General features: G+C 42.1%; 1 protein-coding gene across 2 annotated transcripts; it reads right to left on the reverse strand.

The window, feature by feature from the left end:
* Positions 1 to 3,594: 3,594 nt before the first annotated feature.
* Positions 3,595 to 14,871, reverse strand: CCNE1 (cyclin E1). 2 transcript variants are annotated; one of them, XM_010850889.1, is made up of 11 exons: positions 14,789 to 14,871; positions 14,595 to 14,682; positions 14,290 to 14,358; positions 10,402 to 10,553; positions 10,147 to 10,282; positions 6,958 to 7,104; positions 6,314 to 6,409; positions 5,755 to 5,889; positions 5,534 to 5,645; positions 5,283 to 5,440; positions 3,595 to 4,977 (listed from the first exon to the last, which is right to left on the reverse strand). In XM_010850889.1, the coding sequence occupies exons 1-11, from the start codon at positions 14,806 to 14,808 to the stop codon at positions 4,855 to 4,857; spliced, it is 1,236 nt and encodes a 411-aa protein (XP_010849191.1). In that variant the 5' UTR covers positions 14,809 to 14,871; the 3' UTR covers positions 3,595 to 4,854. The 2 variants fall into 2 exon arrangements, with proteins under 2 accessions (XP_010849191.1, XP_010849190.1); XM_010850888.1 differs by having other exon boundaries at positions 5,283 to 5,645.
* Positions 14,872 to 14,976: the final 105 nt, after the last annotated feature.

Genomic DNA, 14,976 nt, shown 5'->3' on the forward strand with positions numbered 1-14,976 from the left:
ATAGACTCTAGAGCATGGGCTCAGGAGTTGCGGCCCAAAAGGTTAGTTGCTCCGAGGCAGATGGACTCTTCCCAGACCATGGATTGAACCCACATCCCTTGTGTTGGAAGGCAGATTCTTAACCAGTGACCACCAGGAAAGTCCTGATGTGTGAAGTTCTATTACACTTATGTGAATTTTAAAAACACCCAAAGCAGTGTTTCTGTAAATCTATTGCTTATGAATCCAGATATAAATGATAGAATTCTAAATATAGGTGTGGAAATCATCCACCTGGACCTCAGGGTGGTGGTTTCCTTTGAGGAGGAAAGAGACACTGTGGGATTAGGGAGAGTTACCACGGGGCCAGCCAGTGTGTCTGTGTGAGAAGTCAAGGGAGGGCAAAAGGTTTTTGGAAGGAAGGTGGGGTCAGCCGTGCTAAGTGTGGCAAAGATGCCCCGTGAGATGAAGGCTAAAGAGTACCACATGACCATTAGCTTTGCCACATGGCCATCTCAGGTGGCCTTGGCAGGGTAGTGTGTGGTGAGCGGGGCAGAAGCCCCACTGGAGGAGCTTGAAGGAGGAGGGACAGCAGGTGTATATGATACTTTCCAGGAGGCTGCCCAGGAAGGACAGGAGTGAGATGGAGCTGAAGCCTGGGGAGGGCCAGGGAGCAGGCTTGCAGGGAGGAGCCTATGGAGGCTAAGAGCACCTCAGAGCAAGTGCCACGTGTTCCTGGAGTCCCCACTGCAGGGCTACTCCCGGCTCAGGCCTCAGTCTGACTGCCTACCTTTGTATTACCACCACCAGCAGCAGCAATAATAGCAAGGGCAACCATCTATTACTGTTTCTTTTTAATGTTCTATGTGCTAGGCTAAGACTTTTTATGCATTCTCCTGTTTAACCTCTCTTTTAACTTATGGAACAAAGACTGTTATTATCATCCCCATTTCACATCTGAGAATTACTAGGCTTGGAGAACTTAAGCATGGTGCCCAAAATCACCTTGTGAAATGGCAGGGAAAGGTCCCAGCTCCAGGTAACTGCCTCCAGAGCCCAATGAAGAAATGACATCAGTGTGGGTCCAGAAAGGGTCCTCTTACTGCAGGAGATGAGGTTTCAGCTGGCTGAGGTTGCAGAGGTGCAGAGCCCAAAATCACTGTTGCCTGGGAGTGCTGCAGGGCAGTCCCCACGCAGGGCAGTCCCCTCAATGCCCCATCGCCTTCCTGCACGGTCACTTTCCCGTGGCACAAAAGCATGGCTCTGGGCTTGTTTCCTCAACCTGTGTCCACACATTGCTCTGAGCCTCACTCTCCTCTCGCACCAGCTCTTCCGCCAGGGGTATCAGCCCCGTCTTGAGCTTAATGTGCAGAAGCCCTTTGTGATGTAGCTTCTGTCACCTCATCTGCCTTTGTCTCCTTCCACTCCACTTTTCCAGGACTACTTGGAAGGACTCAACAGCCTCCCTCCCGAGCACAAGCACAGCTTCCACTCCATGCTTGCGTTTCATACCGCTGCCCTCTGGATTCCAGCTGTCCTTCGGTCTCCCAGCCTCTCCTGAGCTCTTGGACTCTTCCTGGGGCTTTCATCTCCAGGGCTAGTACAGCCTAGCACACAGCAGGGGCTCCCACGGGAGGCCAGCTCACTGTGTCGTGCCAGGGAAGCCAGCATTAGACACTCAGATGCTACACCAATTTTTGGAATTGGCATTGATCAGGAAAATTATTTGAGAGGGCAGAGAGTGTTCATTGAATAAAGGACAGCATTGCCCTCTTGTCTGAGGCTCTTGGGAAATAGTACCTGTTAGCTTGTGAAACTGAGCACATTAGAGTCTTCTGAAGTTAAATTTGAAATTGGGATGAGGTAGGAAAAAATCTATGCTCACTGAATACAAAATGCAATTGTCTGTCATTGCAGGAACTAAAGTATCTGCCACAAATTATATTTAAGACTCTATTGTCACAGGCAGATTAGCTAATGCTTGATTTTAAGTATAGGCTTCTAATGCTATTACTCCTGGTTAGCTCTGCCTGGCAGGTAACCTTGTGGAACAAATGACTGCATTGCTTGAATAACATATTTGATCAAACAGGACAATTCTTTCAAAAATTGAGTTCTCTGTGGCAATTTGAGACCTGTAATCAGCAAATTAGATGATTACAGCAGGGATAAAAATAGTCTTCTAACAATGTCCAAGGTATAAATGTGATTTGAATTTCAAAATGCTAAACATGTGGTAGGAAAATGCACGGTTGGATAAATATGACTAGACATTATCAGATTTGATTTCTCTTTCCACCCTGCTCTGAGGTAGAGCCTAGTTTTGCCCAAATAAACTTCAATCTCTTTTGTGCCTGAGTTGGAGCACAGAAGTGCATCCACACACTAAGCTCCATGTCTTAATGGACCCACAACTCTGCTTACTGGTTATTGGTCTCAAGAACAAGTCAAGGTGAAGCTCAGCATCTCTTATTCTCCCACTGGTATAAAATGACCTCTGTGAAACAGGCTGTCCAGGTTCCACACATGGGAGATGGCCTTGGAAAACCTTCAACACCCACCACGTGAAGAACCGTGTGTTCTTTCTTAGGCGCCGGGGCCATAGACCTGACAGCAGCTGTGTGAGGGCTGCTGTGTAAATTCTGTGAGCTGGGGTGCGACATGAGGATGTGGTGTGCTCTACCACAGCCGGATCAGTCTTCATGATTGGCTGATAAGTTACCCCTCCCTTCTCTGGGTCCTTCCTGCTGACATCTTTGCCTCATAGCATTTGTTCACCAGGGGTGACTGGAGCTGCCACTTCCACCCCTGCTATCTGTTTGATATCACGTTGCCTCAGTTGGTTTCAGATGAATTGCAGAACAAATCTCATCTGGCAAATGGGTACAGAGCCAACCAGTGAGAGGTCAAAGTGTGTACTGGAACAAGCTCCTTCAAGAGGGGAAACTTGGTTTCACTTACTGGTGGCTTAGAGAGTTTCTGGCAGAGTCACAGAAAATATTGGATACTATGGATTTCACTTACCCATCTGGGATTCATCCTTGATTAGCAGATTATCAAGAGCTGCCTGTGGCAACACTGCCATTTAAAAGAATACCGATCTCCAGAAATACAGCACCCTGACAATTTACAAGTAAGGCAGCCTCATCTCAGCATACTCAGTAACTAACGCTCTTTGCAGTACGACGGCTCGCCAGTCCATGAGGTATTTACCTCAAACATGCTTTTGAGCCAGTGTTTCCTCACATCTGCCAAGCTCTCAAACTTATAAAACAGAAATGTATTTAGTGCCATATTTTTGCACAGAAAATGTCATATGTAAATTAACCCCTTTTAGGAATTTTCGAGTCACAAATGATCACCATTAAAAAGTCACTAAAGGCAAGAGTATGTCTGAGATGAATAATTAACTAAGAGTATCATTTGCTAAATGCCATTACATGTATATTTATAATGCATTTATTAAGAAAACTGCATTAAAATGACAGAACTATGACATCACAATGTGAAAAAGTAGGACCTCTCTCAAATTTCATATAAATGTGGTAGATTAAAAGTGGCTGTTTTTCTTTCTACTTCAGATAGATTTTTGCAAAATAACAAATACCAAGTTGAAATAAATGATATTTATTTGCTCATTCACCCTCCCTTAATGAACTCATACATAGACCAAAACACTGTGAGAAAATGAAACATAAGACTTGACAAGGCCACCACTTTGAGAACGTCCCACAAAATGTGATGTGAACTGTGCACATCGGGCCTTCAAGTGGACAGTGACCTCTTCTGTTAGCAAGGCACTTGGTGAATCCATCAGTGATCAGGGAACAGACTTTACGAGTTACATGTAATTTTACTTTGCATTTTCTTCTTCAAAGTAGTTTAGGCTGCTACATTAACAAGTTCTCCAAGTAGATTCTTTAGGTTAAGCTTTGGATAAGGACACAGAGTACTAAAATAACACTAATCACAGATACTTTATGACCGTAGTCCTGTGCTCGGGAAGAAATCACACATAAGGATCCTCTTGGATGCAGACGTGACTTCACTACTGTCACCATAGCCAGCCAGTGAGCCCACCTGGAGTCACCACTGCACAGGGCACTGTTGGAAGATGCCAATCAGAGCCTCATTCTAGCTCAGGGGCCCTTGGGAGGCCTGTGAGGCTGGCACCTGAAGCTCACTTCAAAAGTTTTCTTTTAATATATTTGTTTGAAAGGCTTGAGTTTTGAGAAGCATGAAGTTAATTAACAAAGAGAACTTGATACAGCCACATTCAAAGTTGACTCCTAACTTAAATTATCAGACATAGTTCATAAAACCAGCTGTCTCAAAGACAGTGTTTTATCTTTATTAAAAAATGGATAAACATAGCAGCACTTGCAAAAAACAATAGTTCATAAAAGGCATTGTACACTGTCAACTGATAGTATGGAAAGGGGAGGCCCCCAGCACAGCTGGTGGTGGGCTGTATATCACAACACTCACAACCACCTGTCCACTTAATACGACTCAGCCCAGAACAGCCATGGGGAGACCAACAGCAACATGGCACTCCTCAACTTCAAGCCTTTGTTATTTGTGTGAATAGTCAATCAAGTCAAGTATCACCCTCCTTAGCAGCATCTGGAGCACTCACTGGTGTTCTGGAGGTGGCTGGTGTACTTGACCCACTTATTAAAAAAATCTAAGCATTCAATAAAAAAACACTTCTCCCTGTCCAATGCCATCCACAGAAACCTTCTGTCATGGAAGAGAGATGCTCTTCCATTTAAATATCTGTAAAAGCTAATGCACGTCTCTGCTGCAGTCGACAGGAGAGAACCTGGAGCAGGCACTTCTGCACAGCTGTCTTTGGTGAGGATGCTGGAGTGGTCATGCTGATCCCTGCCCGCTGCTCTGCTTCTTACTGCTCTGTGGAGGGGTGAGGACTCCAGTGGGGAGAGGAGAAATCCTGTTTTCTTCAGATAATATGGCTTTCTTTGCTTGGGCTTTGTCCTGTTGATAAGAATAAAAGCAAGAAATAGAAATGTTACAATGGAAGAATATATCCTCTGGGCTTCACTTACTTTGTGCTTTTTCCTATGTAGGTGAGTGAAGGAAAAAAAAATAGCAAAGAACAATCTAAAAGCCTGGGGTCTATATGATACTTAAGAGAGAGGATCTGTTGATCCCATTTTTTCTTTTCCAAGGAATTAAAAAGAACTGGAGTCTTTTTAGGATTATCTGGAGCCTGTATGAAGCAAAGTGAAGAGGCTGCCCAGGCAGTTTTAAGACTTTGGGAAACAAGAAACAGTACTGACCAGCAAATCCAAGCTGTTTATATGGGTCTGGATGTTGTGTGCATCTTCAGCAGGAACTCCCCTGAAGTGCTTAAGTTTTGAACTTCCTGTCTCCCTTATAACTATGGCAAATGGAACCATCCACTTGACACACTTCTCTATATCACACCACTGATACCCTGCAATGAAAATACATGTTACGCTTGATTTGAGACGAACAACTGGTTTGTAAGTTTCATATATCTTGTTAATGGACTGGAAAGCCAACATACCTGAAACCTTTTGCATCAGTTCAGATGAAGAGAAATGATACAAGGCGGAAGCAGCAAGTACACCATAAGAAAATTCTAAGCACCCGACATCCAGGACACAGAGATCTAAAAGCTATGGGGAAGAACAGAGCACTAAGGGACATGCCAACACACACCCCTTCTAGAGTTACTCAGTCTAGTGGTGGGTTAGGGTGCCCCACAGAGGTAGTAGAGCCACTTACCTCTGCAATCTGTATGAAGATTTGCTGAGGATACTGAGGCAGGAGCACTTCATAAACATCATTTAGATATGCAACCTGCATGTATACATTCAACCAGGACACAATGGTCAGGGGACTTAAATGCCACTTAAGGGCCTATGGGAAAACAGAAAACAGACCACTGGTTGAAAAAAGAAAAAGACATTTCTCTTCCATTTGGTCCTCTATAGTGTTAGCTGCTCAGTCGTGTCTGACTCTTTGTGTCCCCACAGACTGTACACCACCAGGATCCTCTGTCCATGGATTCTTCAGCCAAGAATACTGGAGTAGGTTGTGATTCCCTTCTCCAGGGGAACTTCCAGACCCAGGGATTGAACCCTGGTCTCCTGCATTACAGACAGATTCTTTACTATCTGAGCTACCAGGGAAGCCCCTCTAAAGGAGTTTCAAAATGCAGCCATTTCTCCTGCCACAATGTGTCCAGCTGGAGAACACCTAGCCAGATGCACTCATGCCAAATGTAGAAAAGATATTATGTATGTATTTTTGAAAAGGACTGAAAAATTAACTTGTAACATACCTTCATAATGATTAATTCCATGGTGAGAATTTCATCTCCTGAACAAGCCCCATCTGTAACATAAGCAAACTGGTGCAACTTTGGAGGATAGATTTCCTAAAAGGAAATAAAAGAAGATACTACTAGCAAAATGCCTATCTCTTATAGTTTAAACTTACATATTGTACCTCTCAAATTATTTTTTAGTATGCTAACATAAAAAGAAAGAGAGGGTACATTGATGGGATAAATATAAGACCTACTCTAGTGGTTCAAAATGCATTAATTGTGAAAGAAATGAAACATTCCCCCTCAACAATCAATCAACCTTTTACTTACTGAAGAGTTTTGAAAATTTCACCTTTTCAATACCTTTAGTAATGTGTTTGAAAGTTAGGCCCATCTACCCTTCTAATCACACCAAAATTTCTATCCTCTTAGGGAGAAGTTCAATTTTTTTGATTAAAGGAATTAAATTAACCTAAGCATTTTAAATACTCATACTTTTCTTGGTTAATTTCTAGCCTTTTTTTATGTGTGGCTAAATTTTAGAAGGCTTCAAATTAGAAAAATACAAATACAGACAAATAGTTGATCCCTTCCCCTAATTCCAGTGGATCTCAAGAAGAGCATGTACTACATAAAAAAATTTGAAAATTATTTACCTCAAGTTTGGCTGCAATAAATAAAGATGAAATCCCAATAAGTTGTAAAAGTGTTTTTACAACATTTTGTTGTGTTGCCATATACCGATCAAAGAAATCCTGTGCCAAGTAAAATGTCTCTCTGTGAAGTTTATAGACTTCACATACCTGAAAAAATAGTAAGTTTTAGAATAGTTACTTGAGGAAAACAAGAAAGACAAACAAACTTGCCATGATTTTGGTGAAGATAAAACCAAAGAGACAGAAGCTGGCTTTTCGTAGAGGATGGTTACCTTGCTTATCCCTACGCACATGCACAATGAAAAACTGGAACTCAGGATAAGGATGAAGCGTTCTGTGATCGAACGTAAGAGCGAAAGCTCACAGGCTGCAGCAAGAAGTACATTCACAGTACAGTAAAAGCAGCGTTTCAAGGAAAAACACAATTTTCTCAAAGAAATATGTGCCCTTTTGTAAGTTTCATTATGATGTGAGGAAAGAACTACAATATTTCTTCACAATGAACATCATCAGTATGAAAGTTTGAAAGCTGGAACATAGGTTTATTTAAAGACCACAACACTAAAACACTGTTAATCTAATCACAAGAGGCAAAAGCTTTATTAAAAAGCATTAAATGAAAGACTCAGAGACCTAGGTTCTATCCTAGGCTCCCCTTTAGAAAAACCAATTATAAAATTGAGACATTATAAATTAGTCCTGCTTTGTTAACCTCACAGGACTGCTGTGAGATATGGAAAAATAGTACACATGATGGAGTTGAAAAGGACCAAAGAAATATTAGACCTCAATTCATTACTATCATCAAATGTTTGATTATGCATTTAAAACTGCTATTCCTAAACAGTATATCCCAAATAAGTACACTTCACAGGGTTATAAGTAGGAAAGGCACCAGTGGAAACAACAAACAGAACATTACTAGAAAAGTCCATCAATCACCAAAGAGTTTCTAAGTCCATGTGGAACCATGTTTAGAGTCAGTCTTTATTAAGTAACATAACTACAATCGGATTAGAAGTGAAACCAGAGCTTCTGTTCTCTACAGAACAAACTTTCAGACCTATTTTACCCAGCTCACCATCAGGCACACTGTGAAGCACTTCTTTTTTTGCTACATACTTCTTGGCTGGGCTGGGGGCTGGGAAATTTAACATCACTGCAGATAAGACTGCCTGTGAACTGCGGACTCATGTTTTGTCCCACTTTAGACATAAAAGTTATCATTCTTTTCTATCCTTTCAATAGTATTACATGACTTTTTTGATTGACTTCCAGGGGAAATCATTTCTTTAGAAAGTATCAATGGCATCAATTGCACCATATATAACAGATCCACTAAGTCATAACATCTTTTGAGTTGAAGCCTAAGAGATTAAAGCATACTATATCTAATGCTTCAAGGAATTATAAAAAGTTCCAAAAGGCCCAGGAGGGCTATGTGCCATGGTGGGTCTGCGGACAACTGTAAGGCCTATAGTTTTAAGCAGGCCTGCCAAAGAATTTGTACATTTGTACATTTTCTATGTTGACATTTTCAGGGACCAATAAAGAAAAGGAAATTAAGAATGATAAAAAGATGTTTTTATGTAAATCTTACATGGCCTACTACGTAAGCTATTGTTTGGTCACTAAGTCTGACTCCTTTGCGACCCCAAAAAGGAGATCTGTAGGCCGCCAGGCTCCTCTATACATGGGATTTCCCACTCAAGTATACTGGAGTGGGCTGCCATTTTCTTCTCCAGGGGATCTTCCCTACCAAGAGGCTTCCCAGGTGGCTCAGTGGTAAAGAATCTGCCTGCCAGTGCAGGAGACTTGGGTTCAATCCCTGGATCAGGAAGATCCCCTGGAGGAAGAAATGGCAACTCATTCCAGTATTCTTGCCTGGAATCTCATGGACAGTGGAGCTTGGCAGACTACAGTCAAGGGGGTCGCAAAGAGTTGGATATGACTTAGCATGCACGCACACACATGTAAGCTGTACTTCATATGCACTATTTCTAATCCACACAAACTATGTAAGGAAAATACTAATAGAAAACCATACAATGAGAAAATCAAGTTAAATGACTTGCCTGACTGAGGCACAAAGATGTTAAGTGGCAGCAGATTTGACTCTAGGACAAGCACAACTAGGGTACACATACCCTGTCAACACACACTTTCTGAAGGTACATGGCACTGTTTTCAGGGAATACGTAGCCACACAGCTTCCATGTATACTTTCATAAAATGGATCTGCTTAAGATACCCTTCCACTCACAGAAGAAAGCTCATTTTGCACCCACCCAAGGTTTACAGAGGTGTCTAGGTATGTTTGTTAGTCACTCAGTCGTATCTGACTCTGCAACCCCAGGGACTGTAGTCCGCTAGGCTCCTTTGTCCATGGGATTCTCTAGGCAAGAACACTTGAGTGGATTCCCATTCCCTTTCCCAGGGGATCTTCCTGACCCAAGGATCAAACCTGGATCTCCTGCATTGCAGAAGGATTCTCTACCATCTGAGCCACAAGGGAAGCGGTATCCAAGAAATGTCCCTTAATCAAGCCACTATTGAGACACCCACACTTCCTCCCAGAAAGAGGTGCACTGCCTATACAACATAACTTCTTATATTTAACAATTATTTACTATAACTTATAATCTTGTTATTTGATCAGTTTTTGTATGATAATGTGAAGTATGAAAGTGTGATCAATAGAAGATTTGAACAATATATTTTGTTAGGATAAACTTCTGTGGGGAAAGAGAAATGGGTCCCAAGGAGTTAAAATGAAACAATACAAAATTTCTGACTGTTAAAGATAAATTTGTTCATATATTTTTAAACATTTGGTAGTACGCTATCAAATAGCTGTTACACATTCTATTGTGTACACTTAAAAAGCAATTTAATTAACAAAGATCAAATACCAATATTTATAATTAATTGGAAAATACAACCTTTGCAACTATTTAAATTTTGAGAAAAAAATTCAGACGCCAACTTAAAAACATCTAAGGGATAAACAGACTTCAGAAATTCTTTTAAGGAAGTACATAAGCAAAAAAGTTAAACCACTGTAGTATATATACCACAGTTCAGAGACACAGAATGTGTCAATGGAATCAAACACATGAAGAGATTACAACATCACAAAAGAATCTAGAAACGGTCAGTGCTTCTAGTTAACCAGAAGGCTCAACCTACCTCCATTAACCAATCCAGAAGAATTGCTCGCATTTTAGGCTGCAGAAGAGGGTGCCGTTGCATAAGGTGCTTGTCCCTCAAGTATGTCTTTTCCTTGTTTAACATGATTTTCCATACTTCTTCTCTATTTGCCCAGCTACAAAACAACAAAACCAAGCAAAACACAAAAGTCAGGCATCAGTATGCATCCAACTAGCGAAGTGGAAGTGCACACAGGGAGTAAGAGACCCAGGAGGCACTCGGTGGTCAGCTTACTTCAGTACAGGCAGTGGTGACGCTCTGGATGACGACGGCGTGCTCCTCTGAGGCTTGTACGCAGCGTGTGGGTACAGAAGTTCATCTTCTTCTTTGTCAGGTGTGGGAATCAGGGAGCAGGGGTTTTCACAGGCTCTATTACTGTCCCAAGGCTGTAAAATAAAGACATGTTAAAAAAGTTTGATGTAAACCAGCTGTTTTTACATTCATTGATTTGTAAAACAGCCAGTAAAACAAAAAAATGTCTTCACACACCTAGAGCAATCTCTAGGCCTAAATCAATATTCCGGCCTAAATTAAGATGGAGATAGCATAGAAGACACAGTAATGACTCCAAGCTCTCACGTTCTCAGGAGTATATGCAGTAAGTACCTAAGAAAACTAGTCAGTAGCATTTATTCTCCATATCATCATCCTCATATGAGGTGCGTGAGGGCACAGGAAGGGTAAGACAAAATGCAAACAGTTCTTACATTACCGAAAAAGAAAATCTACTTGCAGTTCAGTAAGATACTAAGCATGGCTCCAAAAGGGTATTGTGAGATTTGGTGACAATTCAAAGACCTGGGTTTTTTAACAAGTACAACTAACCTAATAAAACGTCTTAAAAGTGAAAGACAGAATTTCCAATAAAAGTATTTACATAAGCACTCCACAACCACAAGTATAAAACTGATTGCCATCTATATTTAGTCTCCTCATTTAATAAAAACCCACCAAATGTGACATCTTCCTTTGGTTCCAGGTCAAGCCAAATATATTACATAATGAGGACCTTTCATTTTCCTTAATTCAAATGGAAAAAAAAGGAGTATCTGCCTACTTAAAACCACATCAAGCAAGAGTCACAGGATTTACTAAAAGTCTATAGAGATAAAGCCTAGATATTCCTGAAGACCTTTGAAACCCACCCCCAAAGGCTTATATAGTAATAAATGCTAAACCATCATTAAAAACCCAAACAATACTTCTTTTAAAAAGTCCAGATATTTAATTCAATTTTTAATATTTGGAAAATGTCATTTTGCCATTTAAAGTTTTTTCTTTTTAAAGCTACTTTTTATCATCTTACTCTAAACAACTATGATTGTTTTTTAAAATTATAATGAATTTATTGAAGATATGGCATGTTAACAATCCTGCCAGCATGGACGCTCTGTTAAAGCTCTGAGACTCTTGGCAATTTTTTTTTAAAGCAGAGAGATCGTTAATGTTGACTGGAAAAGAGACAACCGAGAAGACTGTAAATGAACATGGAAACATGGGCTCTCCAAGTGCTGCTTGGAAGATATGGGACAGGGTGGCTATCACAGCACACTGGCCACTTTCAGAGGAAGCCAGAGCACTTTCAAGGTACTGAGAAGAGCAAAGTAGGATAAAGCTCTCCTCCATCCAATGTGCACAGAATGGAGCATGCAAATTAACCATGACAGATCTTGCCAACAGCTGCTGGAGAAGGGCAACATCCTCTTCCAGTTCTAGAATCATGTGCTGGTATCATTTCCTTGACTCAAAAGGATCATGTTACAACAGCTTTACGTTGTATTCACTCAACAATGAATTCTAGTTTTGAAAGCAGAAGCTGGGTGTCACCCTCTACAGCCAGATGGCTGAAATAGTTGAGAGAAGACTTTTGGAGATAAAATGGTAACAGTTCCCAACCTGCAGCACACAGACAAATCAGGTGAACCATGAGCCCACAAATGGGCCCCAGAGTTGGCCTCTGACCAGTGTCGGAAGCAGAATAATGAAGTCTATATTCTTTAACTTGAATGTATACCATGTCTCAAAGAGAGCGAGATCAATCTGACTTTAGGAAGGAAGGGGATAATAGCAAGAGACCAATTTTGATTATTTCTAACCACCTCTGACTCTTTGTGCCTCTTTTAATGAAGAATGAAACTACCTTATGGAAAATTATGTTCTGAGAAGTAACTAATAGAAATTCCAGGACTCCATTTCAATAAACAAGTTGGTTCTCATGCAAAAAATTGAACAAAATGGATACGTTAAATAGACTTTAGACAAAAGAGCACTATTTTCATTGGGAAAAACCTAAGGTAAGAATCAAAGGTTCCATGTGGTCTTGATGTAGCAGTATCACAGAGTTCAGCATGATGGCTACAAGTAGCTCAGGGCTATTGAACAGGGCTGAACCATGATAACTCCACAGAAAAATTCTGTGTAATTAATTGGCAAAAAGGTTGTTACCCCACAATTCTAGCTTCATGAAACTACAGAGAAATAACATATGACACTGACTGCTTCATAAATGATGGGTAATTTTCAAGCTATCTACTTTAGACAATGTGTAGAAACCTGTTGTCATTAATCTCTGAACCATGAAAATGCCTTCTAGTGGGAAATAATATGGCTATTCACATATCACATCTATCAGCTCTCTGCAGTCCAGGGACAGGGCCAAAGCCCTGTCTTAGGCACCCTAGGCTCCACTCCAGTTATCTCTGGAACTGAAACTACTCTAAAACCCCAAGAAGTCAACAGGGACAGCTTTGCCTCAGCCTCAGTTAAAAATTCCAATTCAAAACATAGCTAGGAAGACAACCAATCTTGAATTTCACAAAGTTGAGATTCATTTTAGTACAGACCCACAAAAATTAACTTGCTTGGTTTGAAGTCTTTACAGGGAGAAAAAAAGAAAACAAAAAAAAAAGGAAAGAACTTGAAATGCACTGTCTTATTTCTTTTCCTAAAACAAAGTATCTCTTCTTCTAATACAGCAAGTAGATCATCAAGCTGTTGTTCAATATTAAATGGAGTCTCCCCGGAAATGCTAATTACTAGGGTCTTGTGTGCAGTAACAACAGCTTTACCGTGTGTCCCACGGCTTTGAAGACCTTCACTCTTCCAGGCGCAGCTGCTATGACTGTTGCTCACTGTCCTACAAGGTGATGTGCTGCCACTGCTAACCTCACCAGAACCACTTTCCTTGGCTCAAATACTATTCCTGCTCAGTTTTTATCTGTTATAGCGTCAGAAAGCCTAATCAGTTAGTTTGGAGATCGACTGCTTCCCCTACCGGGGTCATAACTACAGTCTCCAGCCATTTCTGGAGGCAGAGAGATAATACAAGCTTTTTTGGCTAGGGACTTCTGATATTATGATGCTACCATGAACATGCAAGAAATATGGCGGGAACTCCATGAAGGAGGGGCAAGAGAAATGGACTGACTAGTCAATTTTAAAAATGTGTTGAGATGCACATATCATTACACAGAATGTCTTACTAATACTCTGGTGGAGGTCAGATCAAGCTCCAGGCAGCAGTTATCACTGTAAGTAATTGCTATAGAGGCTAGAAGAACCATCAAAAAGGGGGAAAAAGTTTGAAACATGACCTAAAGGGAGTGGGAGCAGGGAAGGGAAGTCCTTAAGCACCATGAGGAAATAAACACAAGTGTGGATGGGGGAGAAGTTGCTTATGAGCACACACAAACCCCCATCATCACAGTTACCCAAAGAGCTCTGTGTCAGGAGCCCTCCCACAGTTCACTAGCCTACAGCCTAGGCTATAGAACAGACTCCGCCCCTGGCTTGCACAGGACTCTGGGTTACTTTCCTCCTCTAACTGAATCTCAGTTTCCTCAAGGGCAAAAGGAGAGGACTGAGTTATGTGAGGTTCATTCTGGTTCTTCCAGACATCAGCGCATATTTGTAATCTCAGGGATGTCAGTCAGGAACACAGTCCTTCCTGGAATCCCAAGACTGGCAGAGGTCAGTGCCCACTGACAGGCACAGTGCTCGGTTATATGAACTGTGGCCATAGTGAGAGAAAAAGCCTTCAGCAGGAGGCAAGCAAGTATGAGACTCAATTTGACCCCAAACAAGCGGAGCCTCAACTTCGACCCAATCAGAAAATGTACCTACCTGACTGCCACACTGGCTTCTCACAGTCCTGTCAATTTTGGCAATTTCTTCATCTGGATCCTGCAAAAACTAACATAAAACAACCCCCATACCCCAAGGAAACACACCAAACAGCCCAAAGACAAAAACACAGACACAGAGAAGAAAAAGAAGCTAGTAAGGTTATGATCACCATTTCTGCCAAACGCTCCCCCCACTACCCTTGATCCCTTATCAACAAATACATGGGCAGAACCCATTCTGGTACCCAGGTAAGATTGGGGGGGGGGGGGGTATCCTCCCCCACCTGTCTCCTTTGTACTCACAACGGCTACATTTGCCTTTCTTTTCCTGGAGCGAACAGAGACATCGGTGCCACTTTCCTCTTTCATGGTATCCGGTTCCTTCGCATCCCTGTAAAACCAGGATGGCACAGAGGTAAGAGTCTACCCAAATCTCGGCCCACCCCTCCCCCACCACCGCACACCTTCCCCTTTCCCGCAGCGGCCAGGCCACTCACCTCTCCTTCTCCCTCGGCATGGCGCTGGGCGCAGGATCAGACCTCAAGCCTGGGGGCACGAAACGGCAGTGGGGTGAGGACGGCAGCAGAGGGGTCCAGGGCCCGCCGGCCTGTCCCGAGCACCCCTCCCCCTCCCGCGCGGGCGGCGGCGGCGGGAGCCTCCCGGGCCGGTCGGGAAAATGGCCGAT

This window comes from Bison bison, unplaced genomic scaffold, assembly GCF_000754665.1.
Source record: "Bison bison bison isolate TAMUID 2011002044 unplaced genomic scaffold, Bison_UMD1.0 scf7180017864297, whole genome shotgun sequence".
Lineage (NCBI taxonomy): Eukaryota > Metazoa > Chordata > Mammalia > Artiodactyla > Bovidae > Bison > Bison bison.